At 37.9% G+C, this 25,188-nt stretch overlaps 1 protein-coding gene across 1 annotated transcript in view; it reads left to right on the top strand.

Moving 5' to 3' along the window:
* The window catches only part of kcnh3 (potassium voltage-gated channel, subfamily H (eag-related), member 3), a 241,798-nt gene that overhangs the window by 141,895 nt on the left and 74,715 nt on the right, over window positions 1-25,188 (top strand). Inside the window, exons 2-3 of the mRNA XM_084724378.1 lie at window positions 12,845-13,078; window positions 25,048-25,182. Of these exons, the coding sequence (XP_084580504.1) occupies window positions 12,845-13,078; window positions 25,048-25,182 (369 nt within the window). The remainder of the gene's footprint in view (window positions 1-12,844; window positions 13,079-25,047; window positions 25,183-25,188) is intronic.

Genomic DNA, 25,188 nt, shown 5'->3' on the forward strand with positions numbered 1-25,188 from the left:
AACATTTTGCTCAATTTAACAGTTATAAACATAACCTTCTACAAGATTATTAATGACTTCTTACAACTCATAAACAGACACTGACACATTCAGCATTAATTTAAACTCCAATTACTGTGAAACAGACATACAAAACAGTTATTCCATTATGGAATAAGAATTTCAAAGAAGGGCAGCATGGCTGGAGCGGTCATGTCAGGCGCAGCAAGTGCTTCAACTCAACATGTAAACATGTCATTTTTATCATTTATTGCAGTAAATATATTGCACATTACTCCTTTAATTCCCCAGGACACGGCTGTGTCTCATTCCAGCTGAGTTGAGGCTGCTGGAGCTGATAATGTGGAGCTAATAATATCATGATGTTTCAGCTTATTCTGTGATAATTATATTCTTGATGATATGACAAAATACTGAAAAATATTTTGGAGCTAGAACTCAGAAGAGCTTACCTCACAGGACTTTTGGCTCTCCTCGTACTTGATTGGATGACCCCATTTGTTATTACAGTCTTCTCACACTTCTTACATATTACAGTGGTTTATTGTACATCTCACCTTCTATAACCAAACCACCTGAACACTACTGAAGTCACTTCCCTTGGACCTAACTCCTCCACTGTGGAGCCTGTAGTGTTATGTTCACTTTAATTTCAACTCTTAATGCTGAAAGTGAGCTCAGATCTTTTTTAGTTTGGTTATTTTGATGGATATAGTACAGTGGAGAGGTTGAGTCACTCACCAGCACTGTTCTCAGCACTGACATTGACTGAGACTCTTCTACTTACTGAGCAGACAAAAATAAATGGCTTCAAATGTCCTCAAGTTTTTGGGAATTGGTGAGGCTTGACTGTCTCTTAGACATTGAGTTTTAGCCAAGTTATGCACAGAAAGAGACAGTGCTTATCTCTGCCACGAGTAGCGCCTGCAGACTTCCTCTCAGGTCGCATATCACCCAACAAGCTCCAAGAAGTAGATAAGGTGGACTGTATGTAGTCAAAAATAAACTAAAAAAACAAACTGAAGATACTCCCTGCACAGCGGTGCTTCTCTCCTGGTGCCAGCTGGTGCAGGATAAACCACAGCAAACCAAAAAACATCAAAGCTGCAGCGCACACCAGGGATTTGATTTTCTGGACTGTGTGTAGCTTGAGAGGTGAAACCCTGGTAAAAAAAAAAATGTCCTCAAAGCCCTCCTTGCTGCTTCTTAAGCTCTCTGCTGGGAGTGCACAGTAATACTGAAGGTGACTCAAATCCATCACTTCTCATCATCTCTCACCTAGTTTTTGGTGTCTGCATAGTCAGAGACTAGAGCTGTTCAGAGAGATGTTAGCAGGATAATGAAGTATAAACTCCTCTATACAAACTATAAACTATGAGTGTGGATCAAAATCAGATATACAGTTCTGAGCCTATAGAAGATATAAGAATGGAAATAGAATTTAAAAGATTTAACAAGATTACAGCTCGTACCAATAATGAAGTGGTGTGACAAAGATTATTGTGCAAAGTGGAAAAATATTGAGATGACTGTGGCAAATATTCCAGTCCAGTCCCTGGTTGGTAATATTAAATTGTTTAAGGTTTTACAAGATTCAATAGACCCAATAAGTTCCTACACATTGAATATTTGGTTTGATTTAATTAAACAGTATAAACTTGTTGAGCTGGTTTGCCTGTGATGACAGATGAATGATCCATGACAAAAAGGAAAATGTGCGTGGACCTATTGATAACCAAACCTCAAGATAATGGACTTGTGTATGCCCTTCTTTGACAGACACTTCTAACCATGGCTGTCATGTTTTTATTGTATTTATTGTGTTACTATTTTCTTGAATTTGTTATTTATATTATTTATTTTCTTTCTTTCTGTGAAAAAGTCAGAAGTTGACAAACCCAGTTCATGGGTTTAATGTTCAAGCAACCCCCCCAAAGGATGTTCCAAAAAAAAAAAAAAAAGAAAAAAAGAATGGGAATAGAAATCCTAAGTATAAAAAAATATGTTTATTATACTATTTTATACAACAATATAGAAAAAATAAAGATAAGAGGTGTAAAAATATGTAAACAATAATAATGTAAAAATCATTTTGAAGATGGGCGATGCAAGTGCTGTAAATAAGAGTATAGCCTGGTGTTGGTGAGGGGGACGTGAACTACACTGTGGTTGTGAAATAGTTATTTTTATTGATGCATGAAGTGTAAAGGGAAATGGAATCACAGCCACACAATAAATCATGTGATTTAGTTTTGCCCAGATGGACATTAGGACACACTGGATACTGTACAAAGAGTCATACCAGTGCTCAGAAGGTCTGCACACCTTGCAGAGACCGAAGCCAATAATATATTTCATTTTCTCTGCAGTCATGACTTTTTTGTTTGTTAGTTTGTTTTGGCATCTGTAATTCCAGCTTTGTCCCCCACAAAAAAATCTCCACTCCAGTTCTGACTTATTGTACTCAAATCAACAAGAGTCGAAAACCTAAACAAGAAGAAATGAAATTCTCACCAACAGATATTCTGCCACAGTAAGAAAGCTGGCAGCTGGTGAAAAGCTGGTCTTTGTAATGGATTAGGTGTTTTGTTGCTTTGGCATCACAGTTGCATGAAATATGTTGAGGAACAAATACACAGCATTCAGGCTCACTTTTAATACAGAATGGAGCTACATCCAGAGACATATAACTGACCCTCCTTAGTTACTGTTGCCATGCCTGCCAAACTTTACAGTCGCACTGCATTTATGCAGCAAGAATGTTGCAGAATCTCCCAAACAATGGAAGTGAATGGTGACCAGTTTTCAAATGGAACAAACAACCACCCCAAAAAAACCCATAAAAATCCTCAATATTGCTCATCTGGCATAATCCAAGTCACCTAAAGTCCTGACATGCTATTCACATGTGTGTACTCCATCACAGCACACACACCCTGTTCAGACCATGTGCAAGTGCATGTGAACGCGTCTCCAAGTTAAGGACCTACAGTGAAGATTCAGACTAAAGTCATGGTGTAAATGACGTCTTTCAAGTCAGCTTGGCATGTTGGGGCCAAGTCTTTATGATACTTGGATTAGACCAGACGAGCAGTATGGAGACTTTTTATGTTTTGTTTTTTTCTTTTGCTTTTTATATTTGAAAACTGGTCACCATTCACTTCCATTGTTTGGGAGATTTTTCAGCACTGTTTTCTTGTGAAACTCCAGCAGTGTTTTGTGGACTAAAAAACTAAACAGGGTGAGTAGATAATGACTGAATTTTCATTTTGGGTGAACTGTCACTTTAAAGGGAACAATGTATATGCTGTGCTTGGGACCTGAATGTCGGTATTTGACGTCATGATGTGTTCAGGAACAGCTCGTCCTACTGACTCTACCTTTAATCACAGACACAGGAGATTCTGCGTATTGATATGCAGAATCTGTTCGTAGAGATTAGTGGAGAATTTCTGCAAAAAAGAAACAAAACAACAGTGATTAGTCTGTGGTTAGAGAAGTGCAAATCGATCAGCTAATCAATTTGTTAATCCTGCAGGGACAGTAGTACAAAAGAGTACAACACACACAAACACACAAGGTCAGATCCCAAACTTCTCATTTGTAATTCACCTTGTAGACAGCCCCATTTGACCTCGCAGAAAGTGGCATAACTGCAGAAGGCAGACAGCGAAGCATTCATTAAAACCAACTCTGAATTTAGACTTGACGCAGAATGAGACAAGAAGAAGGCAGCAGAGCAAGACTGAACAGGAACTGACAAGAGCAATCACAGAGGATGGAGCTGAACCTGTACTGAACACATGTAACTGTTACTGAGAGGGAGAGACAGGGAACGACAGTGACAGTAAGGTAGAGACAGAGACATGGACATGGATCAGGGCGTTCATTAAGGGAAGATGAACATGAAAACTGTATCCTGGCAACAGAAACTAAGACTGGGAAGACTGAAAAGAGCTAAAAATGACTGCTTGATCATATTAGAAACCTGAGTTAGATTGTGTTTGTGCATGCCGTCATAATTTACATGAAAGTGCCACATGTGTAAGACTGTTTCACTTTGTTTTAGTTCTGTTTTTTATTTTTTTTTTTTACTGAACCAGCATTTGGTCTCTTTCTTATGATAAACAATATGATATGAGAAACTTTCCTAAAGGAAACTGCCTCTGATTTCACCCACTCTTGAGAACAGGGACAAACCATGTCTGATTAAAAAAAAAAAAAAATCTTTAAGGATTTCTTTATATGAATATATATTTATATTTTGGTTATTTCTAAACTCGCACTGTGTCAGAAAACAGCCTTGTCCTGTCCCAGACAAAAATGAACAACTTCAAACAATTAAAAATGTGTTAAGAAACTTCAAAATCTAAAACTAACAATACCCAAAGGTGTAGAAATGTGCTATTATAATCATTATTGTTTTAAAACTGATTTTTAATGAAAATGTTGGCCCTTTGCAGTTTTTTTTATGATTGCTGAAGCACAATATTGAAGACAGGGCTCATTTTGTTAAAACACACAAAAACACACACACACACAAGTAGCAGAACACATCAGAGCTTTTGCAAAACGAAAAGAAAACAATTTTGTCAGCACACAGACCATTCATACGAACTGGTTTTGTTTGAACCAGTTAGACACTAATGTGCTTAAAACACTGAACATTTCTACTTCTTTTTTAATGAAACAGTCTGGGGTTTTTATGTGTGTGTTTTTTTTTTTTTTTTAGATATTCTTTGGGTAAAGTACATGAATATATGGATCAAACAACTCAAAAAACAGTCCTGCACACTGAAAATCAGAAGAGAACATTCTAAATAGCACAAGAACACAAACAGAAAGCATGAATTATCCTCAGGCTCTGGGATACATTGTACTGATTTTAGAGGAAAATTGTTTTTCACCCGTGTTCAAGTCAAAATGTCCACACTACTGTTGCAACAGTGTATCTGCTGAGGTTGGGCTGAACTCTCTGTCCAGTGTCTCTCAGTGACAAGCCAAAGTTTACAACATGGTCAACCTCAAATCACATCACATACATTTAGTGCTCGTCTTCTTTGCTCACGTCCTCCAGTTGTGTTGAGGACAGGTACGCCCACCTGTTGTCTCTTTACAGTTCTCAGGCCTGACTGGTGAGTTTATGATTAACCAGCCTGAGCCAGAACCTCACAGCTGTGTTTGATCCGTTGTTTATCGGTGTGGTATTTTGAAAGGCAGAGCTTCGATAGAGCAAACAGATTTCTGTGTTTAATGTAGAAAAGTGTGTTTGGTGTTTTACAAAAACTGTGAGGCTGAGAATGTGCTCATAGTCGTGCAGATCTGTGCTGAGGTTTTGCTCCTTGAGTGTCAGGTTTCACTGTGTTACCTCTAATTTTAGTGTGTAAGCAATAGTAAAAAACTGTACATGAAAGTAACAGAAATGTCTGATTTCCATCCTGTTTTCCACACTGTTTTTCACTGTTTGAGGTTCGACTGCTGCTCTTTTATTTGTGTCATCTTGTTTCACCATCTTCCTCTGCAGTGGTAAAATGGTTTTCCAACTGGAGAATTGGACTGTTTATTTCAGTGAACCAACTTCTAAAAACTGCATAATGGTAGTAGACAGAAACAAGTATTTATTCGCATTTTCTTTCACTGACTTACCTAAAAATTTGGTTAAAATCTGCGATATGTGGAAGGAAACACAGCTGTTGCACATGTTCCTAGTAGTATTTTATTTCAGCTGAGTCCTGCAACAGTTCTGTTGGTATAAATACTAACCAGTACACACACTGATCAATGATCTGAGACAAACAGAGCCGGATGTGTTAACCAGGTATAAATATGTCTGTAAGGTGATCAGAGGTGTGGTTGAGGCCTGACTCTGCTCTCAGATCTAAATCAACTAAATAACCTCATTTCATTTATCAGCGAAATAACAACTTTTGCCAAAAGAGGGAATATTTGTCTCACAACTCAACAATACAGTATGAACCATGAGTTTACAGTCTGACTCTTAGCCCTGTGCAGTATTACTGTATATTACAGTACAATACAGCAACAGAGTTTATACTGTATGTTTAGAACCAAAAAACCTTGGGCTTTAAAAAATGAGAAAAAAGAAACATTTATACATTTGACAATGCAACATGGCCCCATGAAGCAAAAATAAATAGTATTTTTTATTTATTCATGTTTTAAATCTATCATTCCAGTAATGAAATTGGTGCTTTGCAAGAGAAATTTTTGCAGAAAGAATCACTTTTCAGAGGAGACAACTTGGTCTTGAGTGCAGTGTTTCATTTTGCAATAGATGTGTGGAGTTTTAACAAAATGGTGTATTCTTTTCAGTTTTGTGTTTTGAGGAATTGAGCTTTAGTTTCTGGAACAAACAAGCAATTGAGAAAAACTGTAATCCACTGCAGAAAATAGTCCCTGACTCTGAGAGGAACATCTCACCTCTATGTCAAAATGAAAATCTGCAATCAAAACCAAACAATCCTTTTTTCAAAATGGCATTTTTGCTACAAAATAATTCACACATGCACCGTCTGAGTTTCTCTCTCAAAGCAGCGGCGACACTCTTTTGTTTTCATGACTTTGTATATAGTTTGAATCTTCTCACACAGGCTTCTGTGAAAGATTGTTCCAGTGCAGAACATCTACTCACATTTCAATAAACACAACAATAGAGAGCTCTTGCAGGTTTTTACAAACAAAATAACTCAGGAATAAAACTCACAGACACAAGACATTACAGTAAAATTACAGTGAAATGGGGAAAATGTTAATGTTTTGACTCATTGGTTATACTTTTGGATTGCAGAATTTTGCTCATTGTGTCAAAACTCTACACACAAGCCAAATAAGACACAACACTTGAAGAGAAACATCTCACTTTTGTGTCTAAATGCAATCAACTCTGCAATCAAAACCCAACGACCGTTTTTCAAAATGGCTTTTTTGCAGTAAAGTGATTCACACATGCAACGCTTGAATTACTCTGCAACGTTGTTAGTTTTCTCATCTGTGAAACAAAGGGCCTCATGCAAGAACCACTCGTACAAACACATTTGTTCTTAAGTGGTGTGTACGAGTGATTTTGGAGAACTTGTCACATTCACCAGTTTTCTTGTATTTGGAATTTTCTTTCAGATGCAAACACAGTTTACGAGGTCCAGACCTGTTGTAGAGTCATGTTCAGTCAGTCTGCTGCTATCAGAATTATGTCAATATTATCCTGTTTGACTACATTTTAAATAATAATATATTGTAAATTTACTTATAAATCTATCATTGATTTAATGATTATTATTACCTCCTGTCAGGTGTGTTAGCTGTATATCTTCACATGCAGGTTTATGAAGTTGTTCTTCATCTTCACATTACATCTTCACTCTATGCAGACAATACTGATAATTGAAATCACAATAAAATCATAATATGGCCAAAAGCAATACCCAAATGGCAGAAACAGATCCAATTTTTTGAAAAAAGGAAAAATGTGTAAGAAAACAGCATTAGAATGAGGTACTGTAGTGCTGCAGAGAGGACCTGGCCTAAAAATTAAAAAATCCAGATAAAAGAAAACATGTTTGTTTTGTTCAAACTTTAATAAATATCACATTATCATCATCTTTTCATTTTTTTTTTTCAGTGAACATGAAAACTGTGGAGCACAGATCCACTGTAGGACTAGATTCTACTGAACTGTGACTGTAGCTGCAATTTTGTTGTGCCTGCAGTCCAGTCTAGTGCAGAAAGTCCAGACATACACGACCTGTCCACCAATCTACATGTTTGTATTACAGTATGGATGCTACCATGTAGTAACTCAGGTCGGGCTGGACTGTCCAGCCTCCCTCAGCCATGATTTGTGAAATCTTCAACAAAAGTAGCCCTAATGTTGTCAGAAATATGTCTCCATCTGTCCTGGTCTTTTTCTTTGTTGTTGTCCTTATCTTCCCCCAATTCTCACTCTCACTGCCAAGTTTTTACTAAAAAGATGGCTTACCTGAGGTGGATTTGTCTATTCATAAGACTCAGTGTGTTTCACGTTTTGAATATAAGTGCTTTCCCAGTGATTGCATGATATTTAATTCTTGAACAAAGTGTCTTTTGTAAGAAGTGCATTACAGAATTGCAAACAAAGTGCAAAGCAGAAAATGTGTTAGCACTCTCGTGCCTTTGTTTAAGGCTTGGTTATAAAGACCGTGGTGTTTTTGTTGAAGCAGTCACTTTTAGTGTGTAAGACATGGGTGGGATATGATACATGGTCCTGATCCTGTTGATGGGTGAACAGATGTTGACATCTGCCAGGTCTGTAGAAACTGCAAGAACATGTCATTAGTTAAATTCATTTTATGATACATACTGTCCTGCCATACACAGTAACATCAAAACTGTAGAAGATGGTCCTCACAGCTCTGTACATTTTGTGTGTCTGTTCTAAATGAAGAGCACAGACCCACCGTAGGATGACATCATACTGTACTCTGATGCAGGATGATCTACAACAATCACACAGTCTAGTGTGGAAAGTTGAAGTTATACCTGTTCTCCAGTCTAAATGTCTGTATCACAGTATGGATACTGTACTGGATTGGGCTGGACTCGAGGCTCATCAGTATCCACACAGTATGACATGCACTGTAAAAAAAAAATAGATGAGAAAACTAAAAATTTCACACTGCAATAGATGTTTGAGTTTTGAGCCCATAGGTTTTGAAATAACTAGTAAAAGGTTTTGCCACCCTATAATTTTTAGTTCAGATAATTTGCTTTTCTTCTTCAGATAAACGTGAATTGTTGAGTTGTAAAAACTTGATAGATAGTTTGTAGTGTATTTCAGAAAATGGTCACACTGAGCTGTGAATCTGGGTTCTAATTATTTTAGTGCCTGAAAATTAAATGGTTTTAATTAAAAATATTAACATTTTAAACATCATTCACTTTCATTTCAATGAATCTACTCAATAAAATACAACTTTGGAGTGAAGAAGAAAAGTGAATTATCTCAACAAAAAAGCCGGTAAATCTTTTCCAAAACTTAAGAATTTGAGTTGGGCTCAAAATTCAAAAATGTATTTCTAGCATGTTGCCTTGAAATGAAGTTTTCTAAACTTTGTTGTTGTTACAGCATGGCCTTTCTTTCTATTAGAAAGAAACTAGTTCTGGTAAATTCTTCAGTAGTTCTGGTCGATTCTACTGCAGAAAATATTGTAGTTCCTAATTGAATTGCTCACAACAAGGTGTGTTGCTTAACTAGGTCAAGATTTTTGGAAAGAAATGTTGTTTTTGAAATTTTCAAATGTATTTTTTTGGTGCTTTTTAACTTCACAAACTGAGTGCCATTTAGTTCCATTTTACTGGAGAGGAGGCAGACATCTCTACAGCTCATATCTCCAAAACTCTGCAACTCACATCAAAACAGTGCAGATGGATTAAGGGGTGAACTGTCCCTTTAAGATTACCCTGTGACAACCATTTCCCCCCTGTTCTTATGTGACAGACACAGGAGAAAACACTTTAGATCATACTTGAAAATGGATCATCAGATATTTTCTCACGTGCTCTTGGGCTTCTGTAAAAATCTTTTTAAGTGAAGTTGGTGGTCTTAATTGCCAGCTTCCAAATCGCTGGAGACCAAACATGTAGCATGTGTGATATTTTGGTTAACAGTGAGTTACCTTTGCTGTTGTGTAATGACTGCTGGTGGCCTCTCTGAGCCTTCAGGAGCTTTAGCCTGGTGTCTCATGCCCAGTAGCACGGTGCGCTGGATGACATCAGGGTTTTTTCCCACAGGATGAGCAGAGAGAGGAAGCCTGACATCCAGCAGGGACTCTGAGGAAGGTGGAAGGTGGAAGGTGGTCTTCACTCGTGTTGTTTTTGTTGACATCACCGGATATCTGCCCCTGGAGGGAGTGAAAAGAGAGAAAGAGAGAGCAGATAAAGAGGGGAAGTGAGCATGCACATGTCAGACTTGGAGTAATTAGCTAATGAGCTGAGCTGCTCTGTGTTATGACTGACTGAGGAACACTACATACTAATGTACAACTGGAGAAAACTCCCTCTACTGTTGTCACAACACTAGAGGGAGTTTTCATTTAGATATGATGTCTTGAGAAATATTGATATTTGATATCATTTTCAGTACCACTGGGGAAAAAGATTTAGATTTGTATTTAAAGAAAGATATAATGAAGTTATAACATGATGACAGATATAGTGAATGGGACAAGTGAGTGATGAGAAGTACCAGAGTATCGAGCTGCATCGATTAACCCATTATTAACATTATTAATCATGAATTGATTATTAAATTAATTTCCAACTATTCTGACAATCGATTACTCTGTTTGAGTCATTTTTTTAAGGAGAAGAAAGTCCAAAGTCTGTGATTTCAGCATCTAAATTGTGAATATTTTCTGGTTTCTTTACTTCTCTCTGACAGTAAACTGAATATCTTTGAGTTGTGGACAAAACAAGACATTTGAGGACGTCATCTTTATACTGATCATCATTCATATTGAAGAAAATAATGAACAAATTAATCAATAATGAAAAAGGGTCCAAACGTGGTGTACAAAGGCATACGTCTCCATGTCCTCTTTCATTCTTATGGCTTGTCACATCTGTTACGTTGCTTTTTGTCGCTTGTTACGTGACTTTTGGTCTTGTTACGTCTTTTTCATCTTATGTCTTTTTGTTGTTTTTTGTTTTACAATGCTCCTGACTTTTTGCAACATTTTTTTGTCTTGTCACGTCTTGTTGTGTCTTTCTCGTTTTTGTGTCTTTTTTTTTTTTTTTTATCTTGTTAGGTTGTTTTTCATCTTGTTAGGGTTTGTTACATCTTGTTACATCGTTCTTCATCTTGTTACATCTTTTTTCATTTTTGTCGACTTGTTTTATTGTTGATCTTCTTGTTATATCTGTGATGTTATTTTTTTGTCTATTGTTATGTCATTTTTGGTCTTTTTACATCTTTTGTTATGTCTTTTTGTGTCGTGTTTTTTTTTTTTTTTTTTGCTTGTCAGATCTTTCCAGACTTGTGACAACATTTTTTGTCTTGTCATGCCTTGTTACATCTTTCTCAACTTTCAACATCATTTTTATGTCATTTTTCCACCTTTTACATTGTTTAACAGGCATCTTGTTATGTCTTGTTTAATCTCTCTTCACTTGTTATATCATTTTTCTTCTTGTTATGTCTGTCATTTTTTTTGTCTTTCTTAGGTCATTTTTTCTTTCTTGTTGTTTTTCATCTTGTTATGTATTTCTCAACTTGTTACATGTTGCTCAACTTTTTACGTTTGTTTTCATCTTGCTGCATCTTGTGACATCTTTCTCAACTTGTTACTTTATGTTTGTCTTGTTACATTTTTTTTAATTGTGTTATACCTTTTCTGTATGACTTGTTATGTTCTTTTTCATCTTGTTAAATCCTTTTCATTTTGTTACATTGTGTTTTCATCTTGTTAGGTCATTTGTCATCTTGTCACGTAGTTTTTTGTCTCTTTCAACTTTGCATCTACTTTGCATTAATTGATTAGTGTAGAAAATAATTGACAGATTAATCAACAATAAAAATAATCATTGGAGCCCTGGCATTGATACTATGAAAACTGAGTACTGAAAGCATTTCAAATATTCAGTATCTATAGTTATCAATATCTTTTTACAATGCTCACTCATTCCCTTTGCACTGACCTGTCACTGATGACAAGTTCCTTGTCTCAACGCTTTATTTTAAACTTTCTCTCAAATGAGCTCACAGGCAATGAAACACACACACACACACACACACACACACACACACACACACACACACACACACACACACCTCACACATCAGCAATAGGCCATGAAATATTTAATATGGGGGTCTCGAGGGCCCTCAGAATTGATGGATCAGTGAGAGCGCCTGAGCACAAAGTAATGAATAGTCCATTTTAGAGTGTTCATCCATCTACATGCCTGCAGCCATTAAATGAATATGCACTGGCAAAATTTTCCACTCCATATTTACACACACTCACACACACACATAGACACACACACACACACACACACACACACACACACACACACACACACACACACATCTATCTTGTGTTGATCACAAATCAACAGCCTGAGAGGGAAGCTGTGTTTGGACCATGCCGGGCATGTTCCTGCCTGTACACAGGATTGTTACTTGAGGGAGGGCGGATGTGCTATTGGCTGCATGAATTAATGAAACCTCATAAGGTTCTGTGATGACTCTTGACAGTGTTTACTTCACTAGATCAATTCTTTGTTACTGATCTGCCGGGCTGCCTCGCTCTGGAAACCAGCAGCCGTGTCTCCAGCGGTCTGCCTCCTACCTCTTCATGTGCATCAGTCTGAATGCTTTGATAGAAATTAACACAGCAGTTTCTTTGAGGAATACAGAATCCCCACAACTATGGTGTGAGTCTTACTTTGGATGTGGATATATTGTACAAATACACATCAAACTACTGAAACTGAAAAATTATTTTCAAGTTTTTAGTGTTATCCACAGAGATTCACTCTTGGCAGAACTATACAAGCTGCTGTAACATTTACACCATGGTAAAATACAAGTCTCAATTAGAATCCAAGATACTTTGACTTGAAATTGAAATTATATATTTTGAACGGTAGTTGCACATGCATATGCAATCAAAATGGTTGAGTCAGCTGATTGGGTAGCTTAGCTCTATGGCTAACTAAGCTAATTAGCTAATGCCAGCTACAGATAACAATAAGCAAGCTGAATTCTGGAATGAAATCAACTAATTATTTTGGTTGTTGTCACAGGTGTAGTGATCACTCTCTTCTTCTCTCTTGTGTCCTACAGACAGCAACTTTGTTCTGGGAAACGCCCAGGTGCAGTCGCTCTACCCCATCGTCTACTGCTCCGATGGATTCTGTGAGCTCACTGGTTACGCCCGCGCTGAGCTCATGCAGAAGAGCTGCGCCTGTCACTTCCTGTACGGCCCGGAAACGAGCGACAGGTTAACGGCCCAGATCCAAGGAGCCCTGGATGAGAGGAGGGAGTTCAAGACCGAGTTGGTCTTCTACAAGAAGGAAGGTGAGAGTACTGAAAAGCAAAACAGCTTCCACATGTGCTTTTTGCCTTTGCTGTACCTCTTCCACCTATCCCATGTGATTTTAAATATTTCCAACTTCCTGTGTCCATTTGCGGCCTGTTTGCCTATCAGGTGAAAGTACATTTCTATTCTAAAATGGGACAAAACGTTGAAATTCTATTGCCATTTTTTTAAGCATGAAATATTCCATGTGGATGAAGAACACATGAGTAGATTTGCTTGTGTGATGATTCAGGCTGCCCTTATACCACTTCAAAAGGAAAACTGTCACAGTGAAATGAAACCTCCAGCGATTTAATTTGGCCAGTAGCTGAGGATTTGCATCTCAAAATATTTACTAACAGGCACAGAAAGTTTCATGGTGACTGTGAATCATTTCTGAAGTTATAAGTTAGTCTAAGACAGAGTTTCCCAAAGTGCAGAGTACAAGAGGAAAAATGTAATGCTGGTCTAATGGTGTCATTTTGTTTTTCATATTACTGCTAGGCAGGGTTGGGTCAGATTACTTTGAAATGTGATCAGTTACTAAATACAAATTACATCACCACTTTTGTAATTAGTAACATAATCCGTCAGGTTACAAGAAAAATAACCTAATCTGAATACTTTGATTACTTTAGTCTTATTCAAACTGAAAAACTGAAAATATTTCACCTTATACTAAAAATGGATGCTGCCACAAAGGTTTCATATATATTCTTTTCCCTCTTTTTATGAATCGATAGAGCATTTGTTATGAAAAAGGGGTTCCTAATGTAAAATTGCTATATTTTAAAGACTTAATCAAAATGGTCATCAATATTCCTACAACTATAATCTAATTACAACATTTTCAAATGTAATCTGGGCGGATTATAGTTATTTATTTTTTGTGATCTGATTACATAATTCCAATTACATGTTATCTGTTTCTACCCAACCTACTTACATGCTTGTGTCTCTGTCTTCAGTCAGTGGGACAGCTGTATCTGTCTCTGAACCTCTGCATAGCTCATTCTCTTTGTTCTCTGTGTGACAGATGTGTAACTTTATTGCAATTTAATTCAAATTTTTGCAATATTTTAGCATCTGAATGTGTCACCTTCACTATGATGACAACTATAAGGAGGCTATGCTGTTTTTTGTTTTTTGTTTTTTGAAGATGTGGGGGATTGCGGGTGTGGCAGCCTGGTCAGGATGTTGAAGGGAAAGTTTAAGAACCTCTGATGAGCCCACATTCATGTCCCTGTGTGGACACAAGCTTCTCTTGTGTCAAGATCACTGAGCTCTGAACCCTCCAACAGCTCAGGTGGATCAGCTCACTGGCCAACAGATCACTCTGTGACTGTACTGGGCAGCTTTATACTGTGAGTGTGTGCAAGTGTGTGAATGTGAACTGGCTGTTCTTAAAAAACAGAGCATTTGAGTGCCCTGGTAGCTGACCTGGTAGAGCACGTACCATTTATCAAGGCTGAGTCCTTGCAGGTGTATAGGAGCAGGGAAACATCTAAAACATGCAGTGAACAAAAATCTAGATTAATCAACCAATACTACGTATTATTAGTAAAATAAAAACTTAATACTTACAACAATTTTACAATCAATCTAAGACAAGACTGACTTCCTCATTGATTCCAATCTGCAGCCTCTGAATGAGTTTCAAGTTAAAAGTAACCAACAGAGTTTGGCACAAAAAAATCAAAAAGCATCTTGTTACAAAGCACAAATACTTGCTTAACAAATGTATATACATTTGTAAAATACAACACAAATACTGGTATGGAAAATGTATTTAATTAACATACAAGTAATCTGTTATCAGAAAATACAAAAATACATTCTGTACAAACTGATATTATTAAATTTTTGCCTCAATATTGGTCTGACCTTCACCTCCATACACTGAAAAGATGAGCTTTTCAGACAAAAAACTGAGAAACTTCATATTACGTGTGTGACATCACTGTCACCTGCGTGACTAGTGTTAGGAGTGTGTGTGTCCCGCCCTCCGTCTGAAACACTATCTGAGATGTCTGGGGGCTGGAGGGCTCTCTGTCCTGGCTGCGGGACGAGTCCCAGGGGCTGTGGTGTGAGCAGCTTTGCTGTATCATAGCTGCTATGGAGGTGAGCTGAATACCGATGTTGTCATGCTAGATAACACCATCTTCTTCTTCTGCTGCTCAGTTCTAGCGGTTCCCTTCTTTGACTGTTTTTGTCAGATGATCCCTGACAGCGTCCTCAGTGAAAACATCAATTGACAAGATATCTCATCAGTGGTGGGGAAAGAGTTAAAAATGGTGCCCATTTTGAAATTTGGTAGGTGGCTAATTTTAAATTTTTCAAAAGAAGGACCCTAGAGGTGAACTCTGGCCCTTTGCTGCATGTTATAACCATTTTCTATCTCTACTGTACTGTTGAAGCAGAATGCCAAAAATATCCATTAATAAAATTTTCCTGGATAAATAAAGGAAAAAAAAGACAAACCATTCCAAAAACTCATGTATGACTTTATAAGAAATGCTGCTGACAAACATAGTATTGTATAGACTAGATTGAATGCTATGCCAGATTTTTCATGCACAAGTCTGTCGACTGAGGGAGTGAATCAGTGAATTTATCAAGCTATGGCTAATGTAAAAAATTAAAAATAAGAAATCATGGCACTTTAATGTACAAAGTCAAGTCAAAGTCAGTCTTTTATGTTGCAATATCTACAGTACATCACGTTTCATCACAAAAATACACTCGAATGCTCCAGCAGTCAAACAGTGAAACAGTGTGAAAAAAAACAACTACAACTTCATATGAATACCACAGATCAAAGTCTGAACTCTGGTAGAGTGAGTGTACTCACTGAGCAGAGAGCAGCAGGAAACTCCATCCATTCATACACTTTTTATTAATTATGCAAAATCCAAATTTTCATTTGTGATGAAAAGTGGGCTAAAGGTGAGCGCTAAGGCCCGGCCCACAAACAACAAGTAAGAGCAAGAGTCACGTGTAGATGAAGAGAGACAGAGAGACACAGGGACACATCTGCTCCTCTGAGATACGAGCCCATAACAAAGAGCCACACAGGGTTATAAAAGCTTGTTTCTCTTATATACACACAAATGACAAATTAGACGTGTTTCATGCTTTTATCGGCTCTCCATGAGCTCCCATTAGCATTTTAGCTGTTCTCCAGGGGAGCAAGGAGAAGAATAAACACACTCAAATCCAGTTCCTTCACTCGAATCGCCTTCTCCACCACAGCCTGGGGCACAATATGAAAATTGTATTTTGCATTTTTTTTTCATCATAATCCATACTTATAATATATTCATATCAACATGATTTACAGGCCAGTAAAAACACAGGAATGAATATACATGAACACACTACAGAAAACTTAAAAGTTTGTGAGAAACAATAACATACAAACAAAAGTCCATTCACCTGTAACTACTTGTATTCCACCGGGTGCAGCTGCGCAGCAGCACTCAGGTCCATTTGCTGCCATTCTAGACAATGCTCGTGTTTCCACCAGAAGCGGCTCGGCGCTGCGCTCCACGGAGAATATGCACCGAGTCTTTGAGTCTTTTTGATGGATGCCGTGTCAATTACCACAGAGCAGGTCGAACGGGTAGGAAGTCAGGCATGGAAAAGGCAGGGAGAATCCAGTTAATTTTCAAAATAAAAGACACCGTGCAAACTCACGATCATAAAGACAGACAGAAAATGTAACTATGTAGCCTGCTTATCCATGGTAGAAGCACAAAGAGGAAGGAAAGTGGACTTAATCAACAAAATCAGAGCAAATAAACATAATCATACAGGCAAAATGCTCCGCTGCTGAAAAAAACGCCTCTGAGTGGTTTTCCGGCTAAGTAGTTCCAATAGATTCTACTGCAGAAAGAAAGTAGTTCCTACATGAAATTGCTCACACCAAGGTGTGTGGATTATCTTGAGTAACTGGGTCATGATTTTTGGAAAAAGCCACTGGCTTTGAATGTTTCAAATGTATTTTTTCAGTGCTTTGAGCACCACAAGCCATCTAATTCCATTAAATCAGAGAGAAGGCAGGCATCTCTACAGCTGATATCTCTAAAACTCTGCAACTCACAACAAAACTATCTAGGTGGATAAACAGCACTACGGGCCAGAGAAAAAATATGTATTTTTATTTTTTTGGGATGAACTATTCCCTTAAAGGTGCCTGAAAGATTAAACACAAAAACCTGTTTCTATTTAGTTTTGCTCACCAGAATGCATTGTGTGTATCCTTGAAGTCTAACAAACACATTAAAAACATCTGATTGATGTGTCCCTCTCTCTTCTATAAGCATTGTTTCATTGTGCACCTGCTAGGATTGGACTTAATCATTGCTATATAACATAGTTTACTACAAGGCAGCAAACTGATCCCCTCCTTTTAACATATATTCAAATGACTGGCCATTACCTCCAGAATGCCAGCGCTTCATCTACACAGATGACCTCTGCATCGCCACCCAACAAGAAGACTTACAGAAGATTGAGTCTGTCCCTGAAAGAGACCCTCCACTCAGAGGTAGGCTGAGATATAGAACTAACTTTTTCCAAACAGTCCTGCCTCTCCAGATGACCAAACAAGAACCAAGGACCAACGTCCAGAAAGATAAATGAAATGAATATGACACCTGAGCTCTTGAATGGCTGGATAAGGGAATCACACCTTCTGAATGCCTTGTTAGGGGTCATGACCTTGGCAGGACAACCTGGAAATCTTTAAACAGTCTGCGTGTCCATCAGGGGAGGCGCAAAGTACCGATGAAAGCCTGGAACTACACAACAGAAGACTTGTGAAGCTGTGTATCAGCGCTGACCATGTCCCACCTGCTGTATAGGGGTGGGCGGCTCGATCCCAAAATATTTGATACTTCTGATACTACATCTTGTTTTTGAAGATCAATTCTCATGTCAAAAGGATCAATCCCAAAATAGGGATCTGTGTCGGCTTTTTCTTCTACATTTTACCGTTTTTATGTCAAAAAAGGGCACAACTGTCTGTGCAAACAAGGTTGAGTTGTGTAGTGCATGTGCTCTTTGCTCATCCACTGCTGTCTGTGTCTGTGTGCACTCAAACAACACGCACATTTTGGCCACGCAGTGCGCCGTGGTGCTCACCCTGACCGGATTGATCTGACACGTAGTGACAGGTGAACGGAAGAGGAGCTTCATTTGGAGATATTTCACAGCAGTGAATGAACACGTGTGGTAGGAAGGATGTTCGGTATAACTTTGTTCAAACACAGAACAAAACATCACGAGAAAGAACTTGGAGCTACAACAGAAAAGAGGAGGAGCAGGAGGAAGAGGGAACGCCTCGGCATCCAGACCTCCGACACAGTGACAGAGTCGGTTGACAATCTTTGTTAGAAAGGCTCAGGCAGGAATATCCAGGTAGTTAAGTAATATTTTAGTGAAATCAGATCTTCAGCATTGATTAATGTTAGATTTTCAAACTGTAGCTGCCAATCAATAGCTGTTATTTAGCAGATGAGTTAAATATCAGACATTAAAAAAATATTCAGCCCACTGAAATGTATTGTCACAATGAATTGGATTCCTTAATTGTCATGAAAATGTTTAGAAAAAAATTCAAAACTGAAATATGAAAATGAAAATTGCTGAAATACAAACCTTTGTGTGTAATAGTGAAAGGATGCCTTCATTTCATCTCATAAATAATGGCAACACATAAACTGCTTTAATAACAAGAAGGCACATTTTTTTTATTGCCCACCCCTACTGCTGGAATGTGCTGATGCCCCCAGTGAAGCCCAGAAGAACCCACCCCATCATCTGTGGCCCGTGCCAGAATGACATTTGAAATTGCAATGGACTTGAACAGAAGATTGCTACATAGAATTTGAAGAACTTACCTAATTCCCAGTATAACTTCCACCAGCTGCAGGAACAAGAGTAATCAGCCTGTGCAGAGCCTGAACAACCTTCTGTTAGTAATAGTTCTTTGCTCTAATGAAATAATGATAATTGATACATATTCTGTATGCTCATATTTGTCTTATGGTTATGCATGCAGCTTGGAGAGACAGCGGGTTACACGCTGCTATTGTTTGCCTTCGTGTTCCAGTCAAACAGGGACAAATCCAGCCTCAATATGGCTGATGTTTTTATTGAGGTGATTCTCCCTCTTGTTTAAATACATTATTTACATGCATGATCCCCTATTGGGAATTCATCTTGGAGTTGCAGGGAACAAAGTCATGAGTCAGAGATTACATGTGAGTAACAGAAAACCAAAACAGCTTGTTTTAGCCTGATTTCATGCATTTATGTGTGAGACAGCAGGGGTTACTTGTTTGATAACCTTGGATAGTAATATTCTGTAGTTTTCATGTTGTCAAATCGGATTACAAAAACAGCCAACGATGACTTTATCTACTAACATGGTCTGTCTGTGTAGTTTGATAGAGCTCCGTTGTTGTCCAGAAACTATTAAAAGCACATCAGTGAGCCACACTGGCTGACATGTTCCTTCATTAGCATCAACATGGAGGCTGAAGTTTACTTTGAGTCCCACATATTAACTCTTTCCCGACCGTTGACGAGATATCTCATGAATTGCTGTTGTCACTGCAAGATGGTAGGGGATGCTTGATGGATCATCTGACAAACATTTGTCATTTCGAAGAAGAAGAGAACCACAGCAACTGAACAGCAGAAGAAGAGAATGATGTTCTGTAACATGAACAAGGTCAGTTCGTGACCCAGCCACAGCAGCCAGGACACAGCGAGGCTGCTCACACCGCAGACTCTGTGACTCGCGCGTCTGTAGGGGCAGAGAGCGCTGCTAAGGTTAGCCATACTGGTGACAGTGATATCACACACATAACATGAAGTGATAAAAAAAAACAAAAAAAAAAAAAATTGAAGTTGATATTCTGTTTAAAAATGTTTTTAAAACGCTGCTTTCTCAGTTTTTTGTCGAAAAGTACATTAAATGAAGCAAAAGGAAAATGCTTTTTGTGTCTGAAACTAGAGGATCTGTCCTTTCTTTTGATATATTCCATGTTAACATATTCATAGAACTGAATATTATGTAGGTGAAGAAAAATCAGTGAATTTTGTCAAAAATGCTGGTGCTGACCGGCAACTTTAAAAATAAAACACTGGCGGGGAAAGAGTTAATCCACGTCCCCAGCCAAAGCTCTTTCACCAAAGTAACATTTGCTAAAAACTACAGTGCCCAGCTGTTTTGGGACATTATGCAGGAAGAAGGAAGGTTAAAGAGTACTGAGAGACTGAATCGCCTTTTTTTGTTTTTTTTTTTGTTTTTTTTTTTTTTTTTTGTTTTTTTTTTTGATGGGATTTTCTCATAATTAGAGAAAGAAAGGGAACACTGGGCTTAATGAAAGAACCTGAACAGATTTATTCTTAAGTGGTTTATAGGAGTAATTTTGGAGAACTTGCAGCATTCACCAATTTCCCCATTTTCTCATAGTCTGCTGATATCCAAACCTCAGTTTTTCAGTAATGGGTTGTATATTTCATCACTTTGAAGCAATTTGAGTTTAAGGACCCTGTATAAATTTCATTTCATAACTATGCTGAAAATATCCTGTTTGACTCTGCAGTTTGAATTCTCATATAATTATTAATTATATCCATAATTAAATCCATAAAGCGTAACAATACCATCAATATCACCATTAGCTTTAATTGTCTGTTGCTTTCTGTCAGGCTTATTGGCCGTATCTTCACATGCAGGTTAATGCAGGTCTGTCCAGGGGAACATCCACTGTTGCGGTGCCTGATGGTGTAAAACCTATTACGGCACTTATTTTTCTCTACTGCTGCGGTGAGACCCTCCTGGATTTTTAAAATCAATTTCATATCAAAGCACTTCTTCTTTATTTCAGTGACAGTACAACCATCAGGTGACACAGCATTACAGCACTTCTTATTTTTTCTGATTCCTCGGCTTTATCAGGTGCTTCAGTTCCACTGCTGATGTTGGTAAAATAATAGACTTTCCTTTATGGCTCTCTGAAAGCAGAACTTCAATTATCACATTCACAAAGTTCTGTTTTAACCCTTTGATGACATTTTTATGAATGAACACTTCCTGACATAAGGGGCAGGTTGTGTAGCCTCATATTTGGGGCATTAATTACACAAATTTGCAATTTTCACGCATCTGCACTTAAATATGCATAGGAAGATAATCTACACAGGTATCTTAAGATAAGAGTATTTACTGAATCTAATATGGAACACTCATATGAGCTCAAGATGAAAATAACATGACAAAATTAAAAAAAGGTAGATGAAACAAGAAGTAACAAAATGGAACAAGATGAAAACAATGTAAGAGGACAAAAACAACATAAAGAGACAAAAGTAATGTATAAGATGAAAACAATGTAAAACATGTAACAAGAAAACTACAAGTTTTTACTTTTATACTGTGTGTACATTTCAGAGCCTGTACTTTTTCACTTTTACTCGAATAAAGAAGTTGAATCAGTACTTGTACTTCTACCATTAACCTCAACTTTGCCACCACACCGGACAGGTCAACACTGACCTATGAACAAATCTATGTAGGGGGGAGCTGCTGTTTTTCTGGATAAAAAGCATTATGTTTATTTCTAAACCGATTTCAGTGAGTCGTTTCATATTCAAGACTTCATGATCTACTTTTTTCCTCAAACTTTTCCAGGTAGATCATAAATGTTGACTATAACAGGGACTCACTGAGATCAGTTGAGAAATAAAGGTTTGTGTGCTTTTTGTCCAGAAAAACTACAGCTCAGTTTACATGGATTTGTTGAGGGGTGAAACATGCTTTCAGACAGAGAGCTGCTGTTCAGTCTGGTGTTACGTGACTCTTTAAACTCATTTGATTTTAACAAACCACAATAATACTGCATAGTGTGATATCATTTTACTGACATATTGAACACACACATTAAAACACTTGCTCTGATCTCTGGAGACTCCTCTGAGCATCACCATCACAAAGACAGATGGCTTAAATGATGCATGTTCAGCAGTGGTAACAAATGTGATGTGCCTTGGCAAGGCAGCCCAAGGAATCTCATATAGCAAAGGTACACGTGCTTTCTGTGGTATTCTAGTTCTCAGTTGAGACATGGACTGGAGCTTTAAAGTAAATCTATACTTCCTTTGCTGCAGTCTCCCTCTGTACACTGCACATTTTCACATGAGGATCCAGTGAATTCTGAGCGTACAGATTGTACAGAAAGAGCAGCTTTTCATCCATACTGAAGGACAGCTATGCGTACAGTCTCATTATAGCTGCAGGCAAGGAGTACCTCTTAAATGTAAAGACCATATGGTCACACATGGAAATGTTCTGGGAACATAATGCAGTCTCAACTGGTCAATGCCAATGATTTCTTCAGGATCACTGAAACATCTATGAGAAAAGAAAATCAGGGCAATCAGTGTAAGATAGGTGAACATGTTGGGATGTTATACAAAGGTTTGAGGTTCATCCTTACGTTTCACTTTTGCTGCTATAAGCACCTAATCTGAAGTCCAAGTGCTCAATTCTCTATCCAGTGTCTAGTTGCTATTTTCTGACAGACACAATCTCAGTTCTCTCGCCCCGAGTCAACGTTGTTTAGGTAGCAAATGTACTAAACGGAAATAGTTAACACAAAAATGGAAATTCAGTCATTATCTACTTACCCTCATGCCAATTGAAGCTCAGGTTTAGTTTTTTAGTCCACAAAACACTACTGGAGTTTCTCAGTGTTGCAGAGTTGTGACCAGTTTTCAAATGGAAACTAACAACAGAAAAAAAAAGGCATAAAATGCCTCCATATTGCTCATCTGGTGTAATCCAAGTCTCCTAAAGCCCTGACATGCCAAGCTGACTTGAAAGAGGTCATTTACACCATGATTTTAGCCTGAATCTACACTGTAGATCCTTAGCTTGGGGCCTCATTCACATGCACATGCACACCGTCTGAACTGGGTGTGTGTGGTGTGACAGTGTGCACGCACGATTGAACAGCATGTCAGGGCTTTAGGAGACTTGGATTAAACCAGACAAGCAGTATGGTGGCACTTTATGTTTTTCTAGTTGTTTCTCTGTTTGAAAGCTGGTCACTGTTCACTTCAGCTGTTTGTGAGATGAGTAGATACTGACAGAGTTCTCATTTTTGGGTTTAATATGAGGGATGGTCAGGTTCTTGCTGGTGCATTACTATCTTGAGGCAGCAGAAAGTCACTGCGCCTTTGACCGACAGAAACCAGGTCTAAAATCACAATATTTTTTTAACAATTACAGCACACATTACTCAAAGCAATGCACCTACATAGGAGAGTTCACAACATATGTATGCTCTTGCTGCAGTTAGATACTATAGATGTCTATAGCACCTGTTTCTTGCTGGTTTTAACAGACGACATCACATTACCAAAATCCTGGCCTCCCCCCTCTGGCCCCCTGTGCGGTTCCAGAGTCGAGGCTTAAATCTAAAGGTGACCGCACTTTTTCCATCATGGCCCCTCGGCTTTGGAACGACCTGTCTGAGAAGATAAGGCTGCAGAGTCAGTGACATCTTTTAAATCACTACTTAAAACCCATTTATATAAACTTCCATTTATGTGATGTCATCTTTTTATTCTTTTTAATCTTATTCTTTTTTATTTCTCATAACATTACGCAATGCTGCCTTTTATCCATCTATTCTTTTGTTTCCTAGTATTTAGAAATAAAAGAATTTTATTGCTCTTATTGTTCTTGTCTCTTATTATCATGCTGTCGAGAAGTTACTGCAATTTCAGCTTCAATTTTAGCTTAATTTTGCCTTTTGTTTGGCCTTACTGTTCTGGATCTCTGTTGTTATGGGTATCCTGCTCTTGCTTTGTTTGTCAAAACACTTTTTTTAAACGCGCTATATAAATAAAGTTCTTCTTCTTCTTCTTCTTCTTCTTCTTCTTTTTCTTCTTCTTATCATACGTCCTCTAAATATGGCCTCAAGTGTGTTATGAGGGCTTTCTTATAACTGACTCAATATGTCCCAGGCTCATATAATGCTTACAATGGACTCAAGGACATAAAGATTAATGTACTCTGCTGTTGAATTGTGTGTATGATTGTGTTTAACATGACAAGAAATACAACATTTGTGAACATGTGAATTGACGAGCACAACTTTATATGTTCAACATGTTGAGAAGACTCTAAAGTTTTACAGACTTGTCCCGCCTTACTTTGGTTGGTTTGGTCCCTTGGACAACATTGCGTCTTTATACACACAGTGGTGCTTGGAGCTAAAGGCTGAGCCCAAGTTCCAACTATGAACGACATTCCATTGTACTTTTTAATAGGAGGTCAGATTTATTTTTGGAAATAAACCCTTTTTTATAGCAGGGCAAAGTTTATTGAGTCCACCTTTTGGTCAGGCTTCTTCACATGTATCACGTCACAGGCTAACTTCACTTTCTCTACCACTAATTGGAAAATGAACAAATTAGAATCATTTGAAAATTATACAGTCCATTAGTGTTAAACTAATGGTTCACATCATTATGTATTACATCACCGTACGCTCATTAACAGCTTTACTTTCTGCGTAAAAGCAGTTAAAGACCACAGGCTATACTGAAGATCTTACAGGCAGGACATTATTCTCAGTGCTCTAAATGTAGTTCTGTAGTAAAAATCATCAATCAGCTGCAGTGTGTCATCATCAAAGGGGACTGAGGAAAAGAGGTGAAGACTAAGGAAAACAACAAAAACCAGTGGTCACTAAATTACCTAATATAAAATCCTGTAGTGGTTGTTTACAGTCGATGTTATTACAGCTTATATTATTTAGAAGAAACACCTGGAGTTGTGTTGATGTTATTTTGCTAGTTAATATAGTAGTATATCATATTGTGTTGTACATTTGGGTGGAAAAGATGCATTGAATGTATATGTTTATATTTGTCCTCTCTCCAGGTACACAGTTCTGGTGTCTCCTGGACATTGTACCCATTAAGAATGAAAAGGGTGAGGTGGTTCTGTTCCTCGTGTCCCACAAAGACATCACAGACAAGAAGAAGGACCAGGATCCTGAGCAAGGACCTGACACAGGTGAGT

Source organism: Lutjanus erythropterus, chromosome 8 (assembly GCF_056507025.1).
Source record: "Lutjanus erythropterus isolate fLutEry1 chromosome 8, fLutEry1.hap2, whole genome shotgun sequence".
Taxonomy (NCBI): domain Eukaryota; kingdom Metazoa; phylum Chordata; class Actinopteri; order Lutjaniformes; family Lutjanidae; genus Lutjanus; species Lutjanus erythropterus.